This window comes from Melanotaenia boesemani, chromosome 6 (genome assembly GCF_017639745.1).
Source record: "Melanotaenia boesemani isolate fMelBoe1 chromosome 6, fMelBoe1.pri, whole genome shotgun sequence".
Taxonomy (NCBI): domain Eukaryota; kingdom Metazoa; phylum Chordata; class Actinopteri; order Atheriniformes; family Melanotaeniidae; genus Melanotaenia; species Melanotaenia boesemani.
The window spans coordinates 30,035,502-30,054,779 of record NC_055687.1 but is presented as its reverse complement, the minus strand read 5'-3'; the positions used below and the strand labels follow the sequence as shown (position 1 = coordinate 30,054,779).

General features: G+C 37.3%; 1 protein-coding gene and 1 long non-coding RNA gene across 9 annotated transcripts; both read right to left on the bottom strand.

The window, feature by feature from the left end:
* Nucleotides 1-5,395: 5,395 nt before the first annotated feature.
* On the bottom strand, nucleotides 5,396-18,551 carry LOC121642474 (hepcidin-like). Of its 2 annotated transcripts, none has more exons than XM_041989235.1 (3): nucleotides 18,396-18,551; nucleotides 5,720-5,794; nucleotides 5,396-5,573 (listed from the first exon to the last, which is right to left on the bottom strand). In XM_041989235.1, exons 1-3 carry the CDS (start codon nucleotides 18,480-18,482, stop codon nucleotides 5,472-5,474), a joined length of 264 nt encoding a protein of 87 aa, XP_041845169.1. In that variant the 5' UTR covers nucleotides 18,483-18,551; the 3' UTR covers nucleotides 5,396-5,471. The 2 variants fall into 2 exon arrangements, with proteins under 2 accessions (XP_041845169.1, XP_041845168.1); XM_041989234.1 differs by lacking the exons at nucleotides 5,396-5,573; nucleotides 5,720-5,794 and adding exons at nucleotides 17,874-18,102; nucleotides 18,217-18,294.
* LOC121642475 lies at nucleotides 8,457-11,515 on the bottom strand. Of its 7 annotated transcripts, none has more exons than XR_006010892.1 (5): nucleotides 11,328-11,515; nucleotides 10,584-10,680; nucleotides 10,394-10,447; nucleotides 10,146-10,251; nucleotides 8,457-8,751 (listed from the first exon to the last, which is right to left on the bottom strand). It is a non-coding gene; the product is annotated as an uncharacterized LOC121642475 (long non-coding RNA). The 7 variants fall into 7 exon arrangements; XR_006010893.1 differs by lacking the exon at nucleotides 8,457-8,751 and adding an exon at nucleotides 8,940-8,979; XR_006010894.1 differs by lacking the exon at nucleotides 8,457-8,751 and adding an exon at nucleotides 8,941-8,972.
* Nucleotides 18,552-19,278: the final 727 nt, after the last annotated feature.

Here is a 19,278-nt window from a genome sequence, read left to right as displayed (position 1 = left end):
GGTTTTCTATGCCTGCAAGGTGAGGACTCATCTGTTTGCACCTGGAGGGAGGGGTTTTTAAATTTTCTTGTGAAGTAGATAACCTCTATATAGATGTCACGAAAAACATCACTTGGTTTTACCCTGTAGAGGGCATTATGAGCCATTTTTTACCCACAAAATCCTGTTTTTAAAATGAATAAAAAAAATACAAATTTCATTAACACTACATGTGGTTTTCATCACAATTAACAAATTCTGTGTTGTTTACAGCTCAAAAGAACACATTTCTGGGTGCACTACCCCTTTAATGAAGCAACCCATGAACGTCGCTTCCGTGGAGAATGTGGGTGTTTTAACACACTCTTTTCCCGGTGAGAGGGTTCCACACCCACACTTTTCCTGCATTCTTTTTTAAACTGCGTTTTACACCAACGTGTCTGCTTCAGCAACTCTCCGGTCATCTCCGTTTGTGCAGAGTCTGTTGCGTTTGTTTATGGTTCAGCTGAGATGGAAGAAACTAGCGTTTCATGGTTCACACTGTCACATATTTACCCCAAAGTGTTATTTTTGGCAAGACCTTCTATAACACACTCTGGTAGACCGGGTTTTTGCTTCAGCTATGCAGGGGCGGGTCTAAGTTTTGATGGGGGGCCAGACAGGATCACAGCGAGGCCGAGGAGGGAGATCCAGGAGAAACGAGCCAGAAGGAGGAGCAAAGGGCCCCCCCACCCCGTACGTAACCGAACAAACTGTAGAAATTTACTTTAACATAACTTGATATACAGACCAAAAAATAAACAGTGAAAAGTCATATTAGTGGGATTGTCTAGTTTCAGTACCTTCTGATCAAAGGTGTTTTTAGCCCATTTTTGGGGGGGCTGAAGCACCCCTAAATTGAATCTCAGCACCCCTAAAATCTGGGAGATTTTTATAATGTATGTGCTTTTTTCTTCTTCTTTTTTTATGACAAACTAGAAAAGTGTAAAAACATACTGTGCTTGGTTAAAACATAATAGTTGCACAAGAAAATATGGTTAAAAAATGGTTTGATCCCACCGGCCTTTCCCCGACTCTGGTTCTGAGCCTCTGCACGGTAGTGATGGTATACTCGATTCTGTTTACTGACTCGAGTTTGAATGGGTCACTCACCAAAGTGAATCAAGTTTTTGAGTCATTTGAGTCAGTTGCCTGGTGAATACATTGAAATCTACATGTGCACTTAAACTTCACCCCATTTCTGACTGATTCATACTGCTAAAACGACTGATTGAAAATATTCTATTAATATAATCTATATAATCAATTTGATGATGGACAAAAGTGAAAGGTCAACAGATCTCCAAGGGGAACTTTTTATTATTCTTTATCTAACTCACACATGAAATTAATATAAATGAAACTGAATAAAATTGCAATGTTTAAACAGTGCAACATTAGAAAAAATAACTATGAACAACACACTTATTGCTTTGTGTTTAGATGTCTTCTCATATTGGATGAGCTTTCTTCTCAAACAGACAAAACTATCTTGCAAAACTGGTATTTTGCATGTGTTGGACTTTTTATTTCGAAATGCATCCAAATATAACGTATTCTGCAACTATCCATGTTTCCCCTTTTACTGTGGCTAAATAAATAAATACAGACAGTTGTTTTCATTTTTAATAATTCTGATTTTTTTCTGTCCAAATATAGCAGAAATTTATTTTCCACCTCAATAACAATATAATGAAAGGCTGGAACTCAACAGAAACTTGCACTTCCACCTTTTATTGCATTAATAATTGCAGCAGTAAAAAGTAACAAATCGGACACTGAAGTCATAGTTTATCTTCAAAATAAACAGTGGAGGAACTGGCTAAATATACTTTTTCTTTAGTCTGCTTATTCCTTCATACGGTGACGCTCAGGCTGTCGGAGCAGAGCAGCAGCTTCAGCTCAGTGAGGAAGTGAGTTGCTGAAGCTGAGAGTCGGGAGGGAGGGGGTGAGTCCGTACTGAGCAACTGAGTGATTAGTTCATGCCAGCGGTGGACTCGGGTAAAAAAAAAAAAGTGGCCCTGGAATTTAGTACCTGGCTGGCCCACTAAGAAATACATTCACATACAGTATACATGGAAGACAGAAAAATATGAATGTAAACATTATTGAAGAGATAATGACACATCATGTCACCTGAGGTGTTAGAATGAATATATATTCTCAGAAAGTGAAAACAGCAGCCGACACATTCGTCAGGTGGCCAACAATGAGCTACTTAAAGAGAACAAAGAAACAGAGCTGGAGGTTGAGGTGTAGCAGTACCAGTAGTAGTAGCAGAACTCATAGACAGTAATAGACTTATTACAACTAGACAGCAGCTACAGAAAATTGAGAAACAGCTCATATTTTTCATCTGGCGAAAAATACAACTAAACATTATCAACTTTACCATCATGCCACTGGTGCTGAGCGCTGGCTGTGCAGTATTGTCCTCCTTATTGCTATGATTATCTTCACTCTAGATAAGAGAGAAGCACCTTGTTAGTTACTATTAGTGACACATTAAAGTAGAATTTAACAGCTGTACACAATTATGGTGTTAAGTATCATATACATTTTAATTTTTGTTTTGTTTATATCTTTAGATGATTTTTTCTTATATGTGAATGTATATGCCTTTACCTGGTCAGGTGTGTATAGGCTGCTCTCCTCCCCGACACTTTCCCTTTGATTGGATGGTGACTCAGCCTGGCAGGAGATATGAGTAGAGACATTTGGTTGAAGTTTGGGGGAATTCACATATAAAAAGCTGTATTAAAATATGCAACATAGCTACAGAAATTTGTAGTTTAACAGATAAGCAAACACAGGTAAAAATGTAATGTACTATGTGAGGTTGATTCCCAAGTACACAGAGGTTTCTAAACCAGGTTTAGAACAAGTTAGCTCATATCATCTTAATCACTAATAAGTTGATTTTTTTTGCATGCTGCACATGAGTGGACATATTCTGTAGTCCTATTAACTTTTAACAAAAAGTAAATGCATTTGCATGCATGTGAAAATTTACTTAAATGTATTGAACATTCTCCTACTTAATGTTGTTTGCTCTCTGTTTCAAACAATTATATTCCTTAGAATGTTTAAATTTAAGTTAAATAGAAAAATATAGAAATGTTTAATGTATTGTGACTCAGAAAAGCACAATTACATGTTCTTAATACTGAATAAGTATAGCTTAAGTTTTATAAAACTAGAAATAATGGGACTATAGACTAATATAAACTAGAGAATAATGGACAATGAAACAAACAGTTGTACACATTTCCTCTACACATAGACTGTCTTAATTTATATTATCCAACAAAACCCACACAAAAGAATAAAACTGGCATTCAGTATAATGTTGATAAATTAGCAAAGCGTGCTGCTAGTCCAGATTTCTCCTAGGTCTGACACTGGTAGCATCCTACCAAATAAGCTTATTAAAATCTTACAACTTACAACTCTGGGATTCTGACATCTCTATGTTTGGGACAGACAGTTGTACATGTTAAAACTTGAGCAGCCCTCTGCACAACTGTTCATTTATTCACTATTGTAAACATGCAACCAACATTTTTTCTTTTTCCATGAAATGTGTTAACAGCTGTGCTTGGATTAAAATCCATGTGCCTCTCAAGATGATGAACTTGGTCATCTACTTTTTGGATAAAAATGTAGATGACCACCAGTCTGGTACTGTAGTTTACACTTAAAAAAATAACCGTTTAAAGTATAAAATTACCACCTTGAGCAATTTGAATAGAATGGAGTTTCTGCATTTTCATGCAAATCTCAAACAGTAGTTGCTTCAAATATAACTTTCAGAGTAGCTTGTTTTAATATACTATGGAGTTGGACTGCTAAACGTTTTTGTTTTTGGTTTTCTGCTCAGGGTTTTTGGGGCAAGTCTAAAATCATAAACCCATGACCCAAGGGGTTGTGTATAGAAGATGAGAAAAAGCACCGTCCACCTCAAGTGTTCAAATGTTATTGTGTTAGTTATAGATGCATTTTGGAATAGCAACTAGCTAGTTAATTGTTTTTCCTTAATCTTATCCCAGAACTTGCAGAGCTTGATAGAACAAGGAAAACTGGACTGATGTTGTGAAGTAAAGCTAAAATGTGGTACTCTGTCAGACAAGTTGCCACATGCAGCTCATTTTCCTGATTTTGAGATCGAATTTTATTTTGTTGATATTTTATTGGTTGTTTGGATGTGTGGTTAACAACTTATTTGTCTGTGATGTGTCAAAATGTAGATTAATTTCTCTTTAACTCTGACTTTAAAATCAATCCACACTTAGATGATGGCATACATGGCAAACATCATAAAAATTCTTGTTTATCTGATTTTTTTTATTTATTTAAGATCTTTTTTAAGATGAAAAGCAGCAACATCCTGTAGATATGTTTGCTTACCACAGGAGAATTTTAGTTTGTTTGTTAAAACACTGACTCGAGAATTTATAGAGCTACTGTACAGCAGTGTACCAATGAACAGGCCCCTAATTGCTGCCTGCCTGCTTCATCTTCTACATGTGTATGTGGGAATGACTTAGATAAAATAAACCACATGTGTGTGCATGTGTGAGGAAGCTAACTATAACTGCATTCAGTTATTAACTCCTTGTGTGGTTTGACAGCAGCTCTGTTGTTATGGGGGATGTACAACGGGCATCTGTCTGGACGTGAGGCAGGCCTGGCATGCTGCTCAGCCCCCCTGCAAGGCTGCATGAGAGTGGGATCAGAGCAGGAGTCCACCAGGCTCCAGACTGGTAGTCTGTGCATTTCTGCATATGTATTACTGTCTGCATGGAGGTAATTGAATAAAAATCACACAAATTTAAATAGCAGTCACATGTTGGCCATTGTTCTGCCTGTTGCTGGTTATATATATATATATATATATATATATATAATTTTTCTCATGAATCTAACTCCAGACCACTTATATGACCTTTGTGGTCATTATAATTTCAAGGTGTGATCCAGGAAAGTTGAAAAGTAACACAACAGTTTCTGCATTGCCATGGCCGGGGGCCATACCTCCCTGAGCTCTACTGGATAACAAGTGAACCGCCACAGAGCTTGAGCCTAGTTTGCTCTTGGATGACAAACCAGCAGCTTTTATAGCTGGACGTGTTTGTTGGAAACTAATGAGGGATATTTCCTCTCAAACACCACCAAGTATTAGACTGCTGTGAAGTTACACAGGCTTTAATTTCTCCCTTTCTTATCATCACAGTTAATTGATTCAATACTTATGAGGCTCAGACACACTTGTTGCACATGCTGCACCCTTTTTAGAAGTTACTCTTTTAAGTCATCCACCCTTAAAGTGACGGCAGTGATAATAAAACACTGTCATATCACTGTTAAATAAACTCAGTCATATCAGATTTTTTTTATTATACAAAAAACAATAAAACATAATACATATCAATAATAGCCAAATGAGTAAATTCTCACTTGCAGCACAAACTGCAGACACCAATGTTGCAGCAGTCACAGCAGAACTGGCACCTAATGGGGGCAGCATAACTCTTTTCCCTGATGTCAAATGGCATCTGTGTGAAAGACAAAATAAGTTAAGGACTGTTCCTTCCTGATCCTCACATTCAACACATCAGGGCTTAGTTATTGGAAACATACATTCATTATCAAGTGTATTAATATGATAAATAACTTATTTATATAATAAACAAAAAAATACCATCCATGTTTCCACTGATGTCTCTTCCTGAGATGCAGAGGAGCTGTTGCTGCTCATTGCCTCAAACTCCTGCACCTGTTTGAGTTGTACACATTTAAAAATAATCATATAATTTCTAAATAAATAAACTGAAAAGTACAATAGAAAAATACCCAAACAGCTAACAAGTGGAAAAAAAGGAAAATATCAGGAACTCACTGCAGTGAGTGGTAAGGCAGAGTTCTTTTCAAAGCAAATACATGAGAGAACAAGATAAACAGCAACTTTCACCCCAAATGTTCTCATTTTCTGAGCAGTTTGATTCGTTAAAGAGCTCCTTGTAGAGTAATAGCTGAGAGTTTAAAGCGTGATTGTTTTTATACTCACTCATCTTTGGCAGCTTGCCTCCAGAAACGGCTCCACATCATCCCCTTGGTAAAATTGGGAATGCTGGCTGGGAATTCCCGTGGACTTTTCTGTATTTTCATTTCTTACATGAACAACTGACTTCCCATATTTGTATAGTTTGTGTATTCAAGTTCCATTTATACTTAAAGAGATTTTGTTTTTAATTTAGCTAGATATGAAAAAGCCATTTCATACTTAGTGAAGCATGGCTTTACTTTGTATAGTGTACAGTCGGATTTACTGCAATATGACAACAGCTGATCACCCAATAAAAAGCAGACTCTGTTTAATGTTTTATTGTTCTGTATTGTTAAATATTCCATTTCAATGTTGGAGTGACAATAAAAAGAATAAAACATTAGAGCAAATATTGAGTGGAACACAGAGTTCAGCTGCTGTTTTCTCACAAAGAAACAGCTTCATAAGAGCTTCTCTGCTTTTTAATTAAAACTTTATAAAACTGTCTTTAAAATCACTGGAAATATTGTGTTGATGCACTGAAAAAAGCAGCTTTATTTTCCTTTTCCTGTCATAGACCTGGCTGCCAATCACATACAGTAGACACAGACACACACATAAGCTGCAATGGAGGGAAAAGCAACACTTAATGAGCTAAAGTAGCTGAGCTGACTGGTCCTCAACGACCACTGACCTGCAGGTTTTAGTTTCCTTCCTGCCTTAGTAAGAAGAAAAGAAACTGCTTATAACCCAGACTAAAGTAAGGTAATCAGTCTGGTTGAACAGGACTGAACAGCACATGAGTTAAATTAAACCAGGCTTCCAGTATCATAGATGAAAGTCTGGTATTTCCAACAAACCAAAATTATGTTATGATGCATCCACTGATGCCTCAATAAAGACGCAAGCTGCTGCACGCTGCGATTTAACAGAGTAAATAGATTAAAAGTGGTCTGGTTGTAACTTTAAACATGTTTTATGTTGTCTAAGTAAAGAAGGAAACATATACTTGTTTTACAAGCTGAGACAAGCTTTGGTCAAAATAACAGAAATGCTGCCGCAGTATCTTTTTCTTCCGTTAATTTTCTCCTCCATTCATGTGGATCATTTCGGGGGTGTTGGCTGGGCCTTGACTCCACCGCGCTCATCTCTTCCTCCTGGTCTGTCTGTTCCTCATTCACATACCAGCTCTGTTCATCTGTGTTTCAGCAGTTAACATAACTGCTGCTGATTTTGACAATATTTAATTGATTTTTGTTTTCGTAACAGCTGATGCTGATGGTGCCTTCAGAATAAATGGGAAATCTGAATATTCAACCTCCCAGTGGTGCAAAAAATTAAAGATTGCCAATCAGATGTCCTAGTTGGGATATAAATCTTAAAAGAAATGCCAGAAAAACATTATTATCTTATTTATTACTTAGTTTAAGTGAAAAAGTTTATGGTAAGCATACTGCAGCTACTGTGGTTCTATAATCATAAGCTTGTGCACCTGGTGACATTTTATATGATACTGTGGATTAATATCATATATATAGTGTGTCATATGTATGCTATATAGACATCTTGAGATTGTGTGTCACTATAAAAAGAACTAAACTAATTATGTTTCATGGTAAAAAGAATCCAACTGAAACTAAATACAGAATCAATGACAGCAGTTATTTAATACAGCTGTATGCACTTAACCCCTCTACAAGACTTTAAACTTTATATATGTGTTGTGTAATAGCTAAAAACACTTGCATCATGCTGTTGTCCCTCTGATCTTTGTACGTGATTCATGTCAACAGACAGTACTACAAATATCTACATGTCCACTAGACCATAGACTGCCTGACTTATTTCATTATGTGTAATCACATTTTTCATTTCATGAAGAAAAAATATGACATTTTCCAAATTTGTTAACATCCGTATGGAAAATGTCCACATAACCACTTTTATGCTGTTTGTGTCTGGTGTGTTTTACAATCTCCTCAGTTATATCCATAAAACCTAGTGGTTCCAAATACTTCTTAAATTACATCTTATATGATCTACATGATCATATGGCATCATCTTTCAGTAGCCAGGGGTCAAACCAGGATTTTTTTCTTGTGTGGGGAGTTATGTGATTTCAGAGCTGAACTGCATTCTGCATGCCTACAAGCAGATGAAAATATCTGACGTCAGTGGCCAAACTGATCAATCAATGTGTGCGAAGCAATAATAAAATCTCTGTACGTCTTGTCTCTTATGAATCTGTGATATCTATAGCAATGATTTTACCACTAAAGGAGAAGAAAACAAAAAGAAATCTGAAAAGGTTTTTAATAGTTAATTTAACTGTAAACTAATTAACTGCAATGATGTCTCCCTGAGGACCTGGAAATTCAGACACACTCTGTGATTGAGATTTGAATACAATTTATTTAAACTGGGGAATGGAGGAGAAGAGCAGGGTGCAGTCTGGCAGGTAGTTCTTTAGGTGAAGCAGGGCACAGGATCCTGAAAAGACTCCAGACAAGTGTAGCAATAATGAAACCAAGGGTCATACACAGAGAGACAAGAAGCAGACTACTTAGCAGGGGCAGGCGGATATCTAAAACGGGTCAAAATCCAGGAGAGCACTTGGCTGGAGCAGTCCGACAGGGGATAAGGCACAAGAAGTCTGAGGTAGCTGTAGCAGGGTCGAATACCGGAGTCTGGAAACAATAGAAAACACTGGATATCAACAAGGCAAGAAAAAAACGGGAGAGAGTTTAAGGAGGGCAGAGCACAGGTGCAGGTAGTGTGATAATTGAATTTCCCTAAAAAATTGAATTTCCCTTTGGGATTAATAAAGTATTTTTCATTTCATTTCATTTCATAATCAGGGGTGCCACAGGTGGAGGCCCAGCAGAGCAGCAATCATGACAGTTAACCCCTGCAAACTGTAAATAATTATTTAGCTTCCAATAATACCAAACATAGAGGCTACAAACTGTTTATTTTAAGTTTCAGAGTACTAACTGGGTTTTATAGCATTATGAAATGTGCAACAAATTGTGGATGCAAAAATAAAACATTTGGAATAAGAAACACCTAATGAGGTACACAGAAAACAGTACACATCTCCACAAACTTGAGGTAGTTACCTGTAGAGCAGTCATTACTGCTCCTGAGGAAACTGGATCCACTTGCAGATGAAAACATGTTTAAGAACGCTGTCCATTCACAACTTGCTACCTTGCTATCTTACTGCTAGATATCAGTAACACTGTGCCTTTTTAACATTTACATCTGAGCTGCAGAAAATGGATTCATTCTGGACATATGGTAATCACTTGGGTTAACATTATAAACACATCTATATTAAAGTGGACATGGCGCAATCATCACATCACAAGATCCATTTGTGATCTTCGATAAAAAGTATCAGAACTACATATAGGAGACTATTTTGAGGAGATGTCTCCTGACTGCTTTAGCTGCTGAAAACAGGTGGGTCATGGGTGTAAATGTGCCCTCCAGGTCTGAAAGCTATTGAATATTGTGTAATATCTTTACCTTGAACATGCAAATCCCTAAAATGCAACAATATATGTTCAGATCAAAAATATGAAATGCCACTACAAAGATAACAGAAGGGATTCTGTTTAATTATGCTAGTTTCAAATTTGTCATCTGGGATTTGCAGATCTTCCTGTTACAGTAAGGGATTGTGGGATACAACTGAGCACACACCCTCATTTATCCAGAACAGTTAAATGGTATCCAGCATGCTTAATTTCTGACTGTGAAATAAGATCTCACCCACTCAGGTACTAATTTTCATGTTAATGGGGAATGGTTTCAGTCAACCTGGGCAGGACTAACGCTGATAGTAGCAGAAAATCAGCCTAAACATCTCTGGCAGGTTCTGGTAGGTAAATGCTAGTGCATGTTAATGCAACCTATGATGACCCCAGCAGCTGCTGTAGCCCAGCAGGCATCTACTTGCAGCTTTTGCTAGCTTCTCATTTCATCCTTCCTCACAGCACACAACTACCAGTATAGACCCTTCCTGAAAAAAAGGATTCTTTCCTTGCAGTGCAGAACCTTGTGCCTTTAAACTGACCATAGTGGGTAATGTGCATGCTTTAGCAGGAACACTGCCTGGAGAATTTGACCATACACAGGAAGTCTGGGAAAGGCCAGAGGATAGTGGACAGTCTTTCCAGGAGCTGTAGTCACATAGTTGAGCAAGCATTGTGTGTAAAATACTAAAAAAGCTTACACCATAATAACAGTTGAAGATTCTTTTAAATAAATTTTGAGTAAAATATTGTTTGTTGAAGCAGGAATCTTCAGGATTTGCACAGATACCTGTAGTGCAGCTGCTCCAGCAAAAGTGCCACAATTCTCTCTGTTATACAGCATCTGTGGAGCAGAAACATAAGTATTGATCTCCCGGATTGTCACTCACTATTCATCCAGCACATTTTGGAATAAAACTAGGAAAAAACAAATAGATCTTATATTTGCACTAGTTTAATTAATACAAATCAATTCATACCAAGATTGTAACCCATTTTCCATACGTCCACTGATGGCTCTTCATGTGCTTCATTAGGGTGGTCAAACTCCGGCGGCTTCTCTTTGGATTCTGGAACCTTTCAAAATCAAAATCAAAATCTAAATCAAAATCAATCAATCAATCAATCAATCAATCAATCAATCAATCAATCAGTCAGTCAATCAATCAGTCAATCAATCAATCAATCAATCAATCAATCAATCAATCAATCAATCAATCAATCAATAAATAAATAAATCAGTGGCACTGTATATTGCTATATATAGCACTATACCTCTTAATTTGTTTGTCATGTAATTATCTATTTCATTTATTGATTTAATAATTTCTTATTAATTCAGTCATAGCTTTATATCTGCATCGTCCCTGTATTCAGTTATTTGTTATATTTCCTTTGAGTTTTCTATCTATTTATTTAAATTAGTTTATTATGTTTTTATTATTTTACAGCAAATTTTAATAATTTTTGTACATTTTTAAAATTTATAGACAGATTTAGCAATGCATTATTTCCTATTTGCACTTTTTCTTACCTATAAATTTCAATAAGTGTGTGTGTTCTCTGTTGGATTAATACATTTCTGTGTGGATTTCTGCTTCATTGTTCTCTCTGTAGCACAATTCTGACTGTTCCTGCTAATTAATTACCTTTAAGTATTCAAAGAGCAGCAACCCGTGCAGCTAACAACCCAATTCACTGGTAAAAGTTTGGCAAGTTCTTACTTCAATGATTGAGGCTGCAGAGCTCTCCTGCATCCAGGTAAATGTGAGCAAGATGGTCATTGCAACCGCGACACTGACTGTCTTCATCTTATCAGGGTTTGAGAGGCTGAAGTCTTTAAATCAACGAGGTTTCTGATCTCGACGACTGTTGTTCCTCAGAGTTCTGTGTGGTGCAGCAGTGTGCACAATGAGATATTTATACTGTTCTGCCACTGTTGCCTTATCACCCAGACTGCTGACTCCACGTGCTTCCGAATGCAAACACTCTAGTCCCTCATTGCTATGTGATTCTGGGAAAGGAAAATCAAATAATTCTGGTTTCTGGGGCATACCTTTTTTTAATTTACTCTTAAATGTGTCGGTCTTATCAATAACTAAAGAATATGTTGCAAACAAAGTGTTATCAGTAACAAATGTTAATGCTTTTATTCTTATTTTTGTCCAACATGTCATAATTTTGATTTCTAAACCCGACTAAGTGCTGCAGTTGTCTAAACTCAACCAGGAAGTGTCACAGAGGTCACTTCCTTCTTTTCTTTAGAAAAACAACTCTCTTACTTAATATACTTGCTAACCATATTGTGTCAGGTGGAGACTCTGAACTGGCAGCAGCCAATCAGAGCAACAGAAGGAAATGAGATTGATCGTGTTTACCTGACTGTGGCATGCTGGACTGGTAAATTGTAGCCATCAGATCAGAAAAAAAACAAAACAACAAAAAAACAGAGAGACAGAGAGAAGGCAGCTTCAAAACACTATTTATTGAACTACATAATTTATCTGACTTACAATGAAATTGTGTTGAAACCACAAATGTCTTGACAATGATGACACTTTAAACCAGCTCCTTTTGCAGTTAATTTTTAACTTGAACTCACTAGATGACTCTGTTAAACCCTTAACTGAAAACCTTCCACAAATCTCTATTTAATAAGTATTATTCTATAAAGACTAAACATTATGGGTTTGCATTGTGACATAACACCATATTTTTTCTCCCTACCTCTTCCACGAAATGAAAATCAGGACAGTACTACGTTAAATCAACATTCTGCAGTAATTTGAAACTGAATCACCTTTGCACTCTCAGCTAACATAGAAACTTTGTTGAAATAATAGCTAAAGTTCAACAGGAAATCAATGGTATCTTAATTACAATTATACTATAATTATCATTTAAGAATAATCTATTAATCATATCATCAGTCACTCAACAATTATATAATTTCTTACTGATTGTGAAGGAGTCTTTGAACTTTGAAACTGTCCCAATAATATGCTCCACCACCTGTTAGCTTGTCGGCTTTATTTCATATGGGATTTCATAGCCTATTTACATTTCATTCCTCATTTACTTGGAGTCATTTCTGCAGCTTCTTACTAGTTTTTAAGGGTAAATGGACAAAAAAAAAAATCTTTACAAATTTTTACATTGTGCAATACATTCCACAGTCAAGCATTTTCAGGCTCTGTTTGCTTCAGGCATCAGGAGCACTTTAGACTAAAAGCTAACATTTAGACTGGTCATATAATCGTATGACCAGTCTGTGACCAGTTCACTTAGACATATTAATGTGTGCTGATGGCCTAAGGTGGTGATGGCTGGGCCCTGCCGGTGGAGGTGTCCGCATTTTCTTGTCTGCCTCACTATTGGTAAGCCTATCTACACATACTGTAAGACTTAGTGGTTCTGATTTTTCTTTCTTTCTTTATTTTTTGTTATTTCATCTCTTGCTGTTTAAGTAAGCAAACCTGAGTTCCCAGAGTGGCGTTGTCAGGCTGATTCTATTTTTCTGGTTTAAACTCCTGTCCATGGACATAACAAGACTTAATCCCACATAGAATACTACCAACCACGCCTTCCCTCACCAGACAATGATGCATGTTGACAGCTTTCCATCAGAAGTAAGGCTTGATTGAAAAAGTTTATTTGAACATAACAAAAAAAAAAAAAAAAAATCAAACACAGTGGATAAATGAGATGAAGCTCAAAAAGTACAAAATCCAAGCCCAAATTTGATCTCACACCCTTATGGTAACTTAAATCCTTCAAAAGCGTTTTGTCAGAATTGCAACTCATTCTAAGCCTTTGACTTCATCCCATGGTTTATTCTACAAACTTAATATTGTTAATATTTATGATCTCAACATTATGCAAATTTGTATCTTCATGTATAAAATGCAATTCCATCCAAGTACTATCCGCGAACATTTTATACTTTATTTTAAAACTAATGCAGAGGTTCACAGGTACAATACTTTCATGCACCTAAATATGTCACATCCAGAGCTCAGTTTTCTTTAAGATACAGAGGCTGCATATTATGGAAACAATTTTCACATCTGGCGCAAAGTAATAGATTATTAAAATCTTATAAGAAATTAAATCCCATTGATTTGTGGAACTGTAACTTATATTGTATAAATTGTAAATTAACAAAAATGTAATTCTTCTGTAAAGTAATTTTGAGGTGGAGGCTTTAAAATAAGCCCGTATGGGTTTTCTGCTTCTCCCTGCACTTGTACTGTTTTTATACAAATAATTTTTGTGTTATGGCTTTTAACATGTGCCAAATAAATAAATGAAAATGGAAAATGAATGAAAATGAAGCCACCCAAAAGGCTGCAATAATAGTGTTGTGATCACCTGTACTGCACTGAGCAAATGTTTGTGTGAGTGCGCTAAAGATGCTAAGGTAAAGAAATGCAAATAAAAATTTGGATTTCTATTTCCTGGTTGAACAAAAATGAGGAATATTAGAAAACCAGGGGATCAAAGATTAGGCTGTTTTACAAGGATGCAGCTACCAGATAATCCATTGTTAGAACCTATTGCTTCACTTATTCCAGAAAGCAGCACAGTTTATGACTCAGATGAAGTAAAATCTATTTTTATGCTTACTGGCATTACATCTGCTGTTGCAGCATTTATTATCAGCCAACATTTCAATCACAGTGACTGCAACATACCTCTTGACAGGGAGCCGGCACAAAACGATTCTCAGTAGCCTAAACAGAGCACAGAGGCCACACTAAATGTCCCTAGCCTTCAACTTCCACAGTGCAAAGTAAAATCTAATTTTCCATGTAAAAGTGTCTTGAACAAGAAATGCAAAACAAAGTGAAAAAGAAACAACATTTTGCTAAGATGGTTTTATTCAACTAATGCCATCTGCAGCTGTATTAAACCCAATCTGTCTCTGGGCCATCCACACTTAACCCTTGAAATGTTTTCCCAAAACTACCACACTGTGCCTCTGGGGTCAAAATGACCCCACCTAGTTTACCTCTCATGAACACCATATAGTATATGTTGTCATCAATTCTTTGCAACTTGTAGTCTGACATGAATAAAATGTGATGAAGGCTATAGCATTAAAGAACCAGCAGTATTTTCAGAGTATTAGATGAATGAAAATTATTAGGAAAATCCAAGATTTTATTTGGGGGTTTATTTGGGGTTAATATGACCCCTCAGTCAAAATCACTTATCATTAACCTCATTGCATAATTGCCCAAAGGCTGACTCTCATTACAGGTTTCCTTAAACCTTCACAGATTTAGAGACCACACACTTGATGATAACCAAACACAGATTGCAGAAGATTGTCATGGTTGCTGCTCTGCTGGGCCTCCAGTCCCTCATCATGCTCATCTGCTCCACCTGTGGCAATCCTGATTGCTCACTCTCTTCACCTGCTCCCCTCCCTACTTAAGCTCACTCCAGTCCTTGCTTCCCTGCCAGATGGTCAGCATTGTTTTCCCTTGTTGATGTCCAGCGTTTACTCTTGTTTTCTGATTCCTGTGTTTGACCCAGTTACGGCCCTTGGACTTCTCTTGCCTCATCCCCTGTCGGAATGCTCCTGCCTTGTGCTCTCCTGGATTTTGACCTGTTTTGGAACGACCACGGATATTCGCCTGCCCCAGCTAAGTAGTCTGCCTCCTACCCCTGTTTATGACTCTTGGCTTCTTGAATCTCTGCTCGTTTGGATTGTGGATCATCCTGACTGTTTCTGGAGCCCTTTCAGGATATTATTCCCTGCTTTACCTGAGGAAGGCGCCAACGCTTCCTACCGGACCAAACCCTGCTCATCTCCTCCATTACCCAGACTGAATAAATTACTTTCTTGGAATCTATCACTGTGTGTGTGTGGCTGAATTTCCGGGTCCTCAGGGAGACACCATTACAAAGATATCTCTCTTCTGATCTATAGCGTGTGGTGCACACTGCGAAGCACACCACACACAAACCGATTCTTCAGCAGAGTATCAGGTTCTTCACACTCAATATCTCCTCCCCTCCGCCTCGGTCCCTGTTCTCACCCACAACCATTCTAGTGGGTTACTCCATAATCCGGTACTGTAGATTTTTTAATGCCTCCATTTGCTGTTTAAGTGCTACTGTGTGCACTTAACAGGGTGATTATCCACGTAGGAACTAATGACACTGCACGTCGAAAGTCTGAAATTACAAAGTTAGAGTTTAAGGACCTCTTTGACTTTTTATCAGCTTGTGGCAAGTCTGTTATCTCTGGTCCGATTTCCATGCTGGGTCGTGGAGACAGTCGTTTTAACAGGATTTTATCGCTCCACTCATGGCACCAGCACACCTCCTCTACATACAACTTTGGTTTTATTGACAACTTTAATCTTTTCTGGACTCGTTCAGCCTTTTTCAGGACGGATGGTCTCCACTTCAATTTACTTGGGAACCGGTTTTTAACTTACAACATCATCCATGCTGTTCAGACTCAAACAAAATTGACTTGAAACCCCCTCTGCTCCCACTTCACCCCCTCCCTCCTCATTGGTACCCCCTCAATCAACCCTCCTCACTCCACCGCCCATATTGAAGATAGTCTTCTCTCTAACATCACCCCCTCAGCCAGAAACCTAGGTGTTATATTTGAATCTTAATTTTCATCTTCACATCAAAAAAGTCACCCAGTCCTGTTTCCTTCACCTCCGCACCATCAGTAAAATCAGACCTGTCCTCTCCCAGCCCGATTTAGAAAAGGTTATCAATGCTCTAATTTTCTCCAGACTCGACTACTACAACTCCGTCCTCTCTGGTCTTGACAATAAATCCCTCTCTAGCCTCCAAAACGCAGCAGCTAGGCTTCTCACTGGTTTTAGCAGAAGACAACATATGACCCTGTTTTAGCCTCGCTGCACTGGCTCCCTGTATGTTTTAGAATTGATTTTAAGGTTTTACTGATTACTTTTTTAAAGCTTGGTTAGGTCTGTCACCCAGCTACATTACAGAGTTACTGACACCCTACGAGCCTCCCCGCAGCCTCAGATCCTCAGGCAGGTCCCTTTTAGCTGTGCCAGGGTTGAAACCCAAGACCTGAGGTGACCAAGTTTTTTCGGTCCGAGCCCCTCGACTCTGGAACGACCTGCCTGAGGAGAAAAGGCTGGCACCATCACTTTCATCTTTTAAGTCATTTCTTAAAAAACACTTTTATCGACTGACCTTTTTATAACCTATTTATTTACTTATTTACTTTATTTCTGACTTATTTATTGTCATACATCTATTTGTCTGTCAAAATGTACTCATGTATGTGTCTTTTATTTGTTGACTGTATTACCTTACTTTGCTGTGTGCTGTTCAGCACTTTATAAAACTTGTTTTTAAAAGTGCTATACAAATAAAGATTTATTATTTATTATTAAGTCAAACAGGACTTCAGTGTTAACAAACATGGTTGACTATACTTTCCAAAAAACACACACATATACACACACACACAAAATATGGATAAAGTCATAGAGCTAGAGGAAATATGGGCTGTATGAATTACAGCTCGAGTTGGAGGTGAGTAAAAATTGTTGTAAGTATTACAGATAGCTTGGAGAGCAGAGCTGTGCGCTAGATGCTAGTAACAGTGCTGGCAAGTCAAAAATATTAATAACGTTACTGCAGTGATTACAAACTACCAGTAATGCAAATAACGAGGTTATAAATAACCCTTTGTTCTGTTAGTCTGCTGAGTTAGCTCATGCCTTGATTGGCTTTTGTTCTAGTACACATGGCATTACACACTGCAAACTTGGCTCCTCTCAGAGGTCACCCCAAACACTAGAGCATTTTTAGTTGCAAATATTAAACATGTCCATTTTTACGATCTCTCCTTCCAAGACCTTCTGAACGGATCAAACTGGAGAAAATCAGTGTTAACACACCCACACTACAGGAAAGTCAGACATAATGTTGTTTGCAACTTAGCTGGCTTTGATTGTAAAGGGGAGATCGGGGCAAAAATCGGCCTGATTATCCTGTTGTCTGTACCTGCCTTAAGTCATATTTTGTGGTTGTATAGGCAATGATGCACAATCAGCAATATTAGGAGAGAATAGACAGATATCACAATTTTGCCTAAATATAACTTAGGCAATTATATTTCAGTCAAATTTGTTTTGTAAGTTAAAATAATTTTGTTATGATTTTATTGATATTTACACTTAACAGAACAGAATACACAATCAGTCAACACATTTTAACTTGTTGAACAGAGAATGACAGTTGTTGATGTTTACACATTGTTTCTGAAGTGTTTTATTCTTCACACACTCTTAGGAAACTATTTTAGTTATACAGTGACATCTAACCACATTATGGCCATATCCTATGAGACCCTCCAGATGTTTATGCCATGACTGGAATTCCAGGAAGAAGCATTTCAAGTTAAGCATAGCAGCATCTAGTGCAGTGGCCATTGGTGCAGCAAAGACCACAGGTACCACGCTTTTGTCTCCCATCAACCAGCATCTGTGTGAGACATAACAGATAAAACTTTTCATCTTCTGCATTGGCATTTGTTTACCTTACTTTATAAGGCAGAATTATTTCAACAATCTGATTTATTTATTGAACTTAAATTACCTTCCCAGAGTCTACAGATGTTTCTTCATGTGCAGCGGACTGAATGTCACTGATCACTGGTTCCTCCATATATTGACCCTGTTATTGAGTTTTACGTGTTTAAAACAGAAACCATATATTAGCACTTTGAAAAAAAAGAAAGAAAAAAACATCTGGGCTGATTTAAGTTTAGGACTTACTTCATTAACTGGTGCAGCAGAGTTCTCCTGAAGACAGATAGACGTGAGCATGATGGCTACTGCAACTGCAATGCTGAATAGCTTCATTTTTGAAGGGCTTTAAAGGGTGAAGTTGATTTATTTTAGTCCTGATTTTAGTAACCCAACTTCTTTGACTTCTCCTGGCTGATAGTTTATAGTTAAAATTGAGCCGGTATTTATACTCCCTTGGGCAGTTGTTGCCTCATCGTTGACGGCACGATTTTCCAAGAATAAATTACCACATAAAGGTGGGAAATTTGTGTTTGGGAAATTCCTAAACTATCACAAATTCTAAAAACTTTTAATGTTTCTTCTCCGTGTCAATCATAAAGTTCTGCATGCTTCTATGTTTAGAAGAAAGCAGATTTGTCATTTTATCTGATTTCCCCCACCCAACCTTCAGTTTCTGCAAAAAATCCTTAAAAAACACAATTCACATCAAACAAAATATGAGATGCTCACAAAACAACAAATAAACAAACAAAAAGAAAACTAATTTTCTGCATATGCACATGAATTCTCTATTATTTTTGTACCATATAGCACAACTTCATAGTACTGTCCTTTAGTGGACTATTTCCTGTGTTTTGCCAAGAGAGTGAGACTCATCATCTGGGAATGCAGAAATAAATATATATATATTGGTGATGTACATCTTCTAAGGTAAGCCATGATGCTTTCCTATTGTTGAGAAGTTTGTAATGTGGAATAAAACAAAAGAGCAACAGGAAACATGAAACCAAACACCAAACATTTCAACAGTTTTGACCAGTTTCCCCCCAAAATGTATTTATATATAACATTTCTTCAATCAAGTAGTGTAGTAATAAAGCAGTGATAAACATAAATACCTGAAGATTAT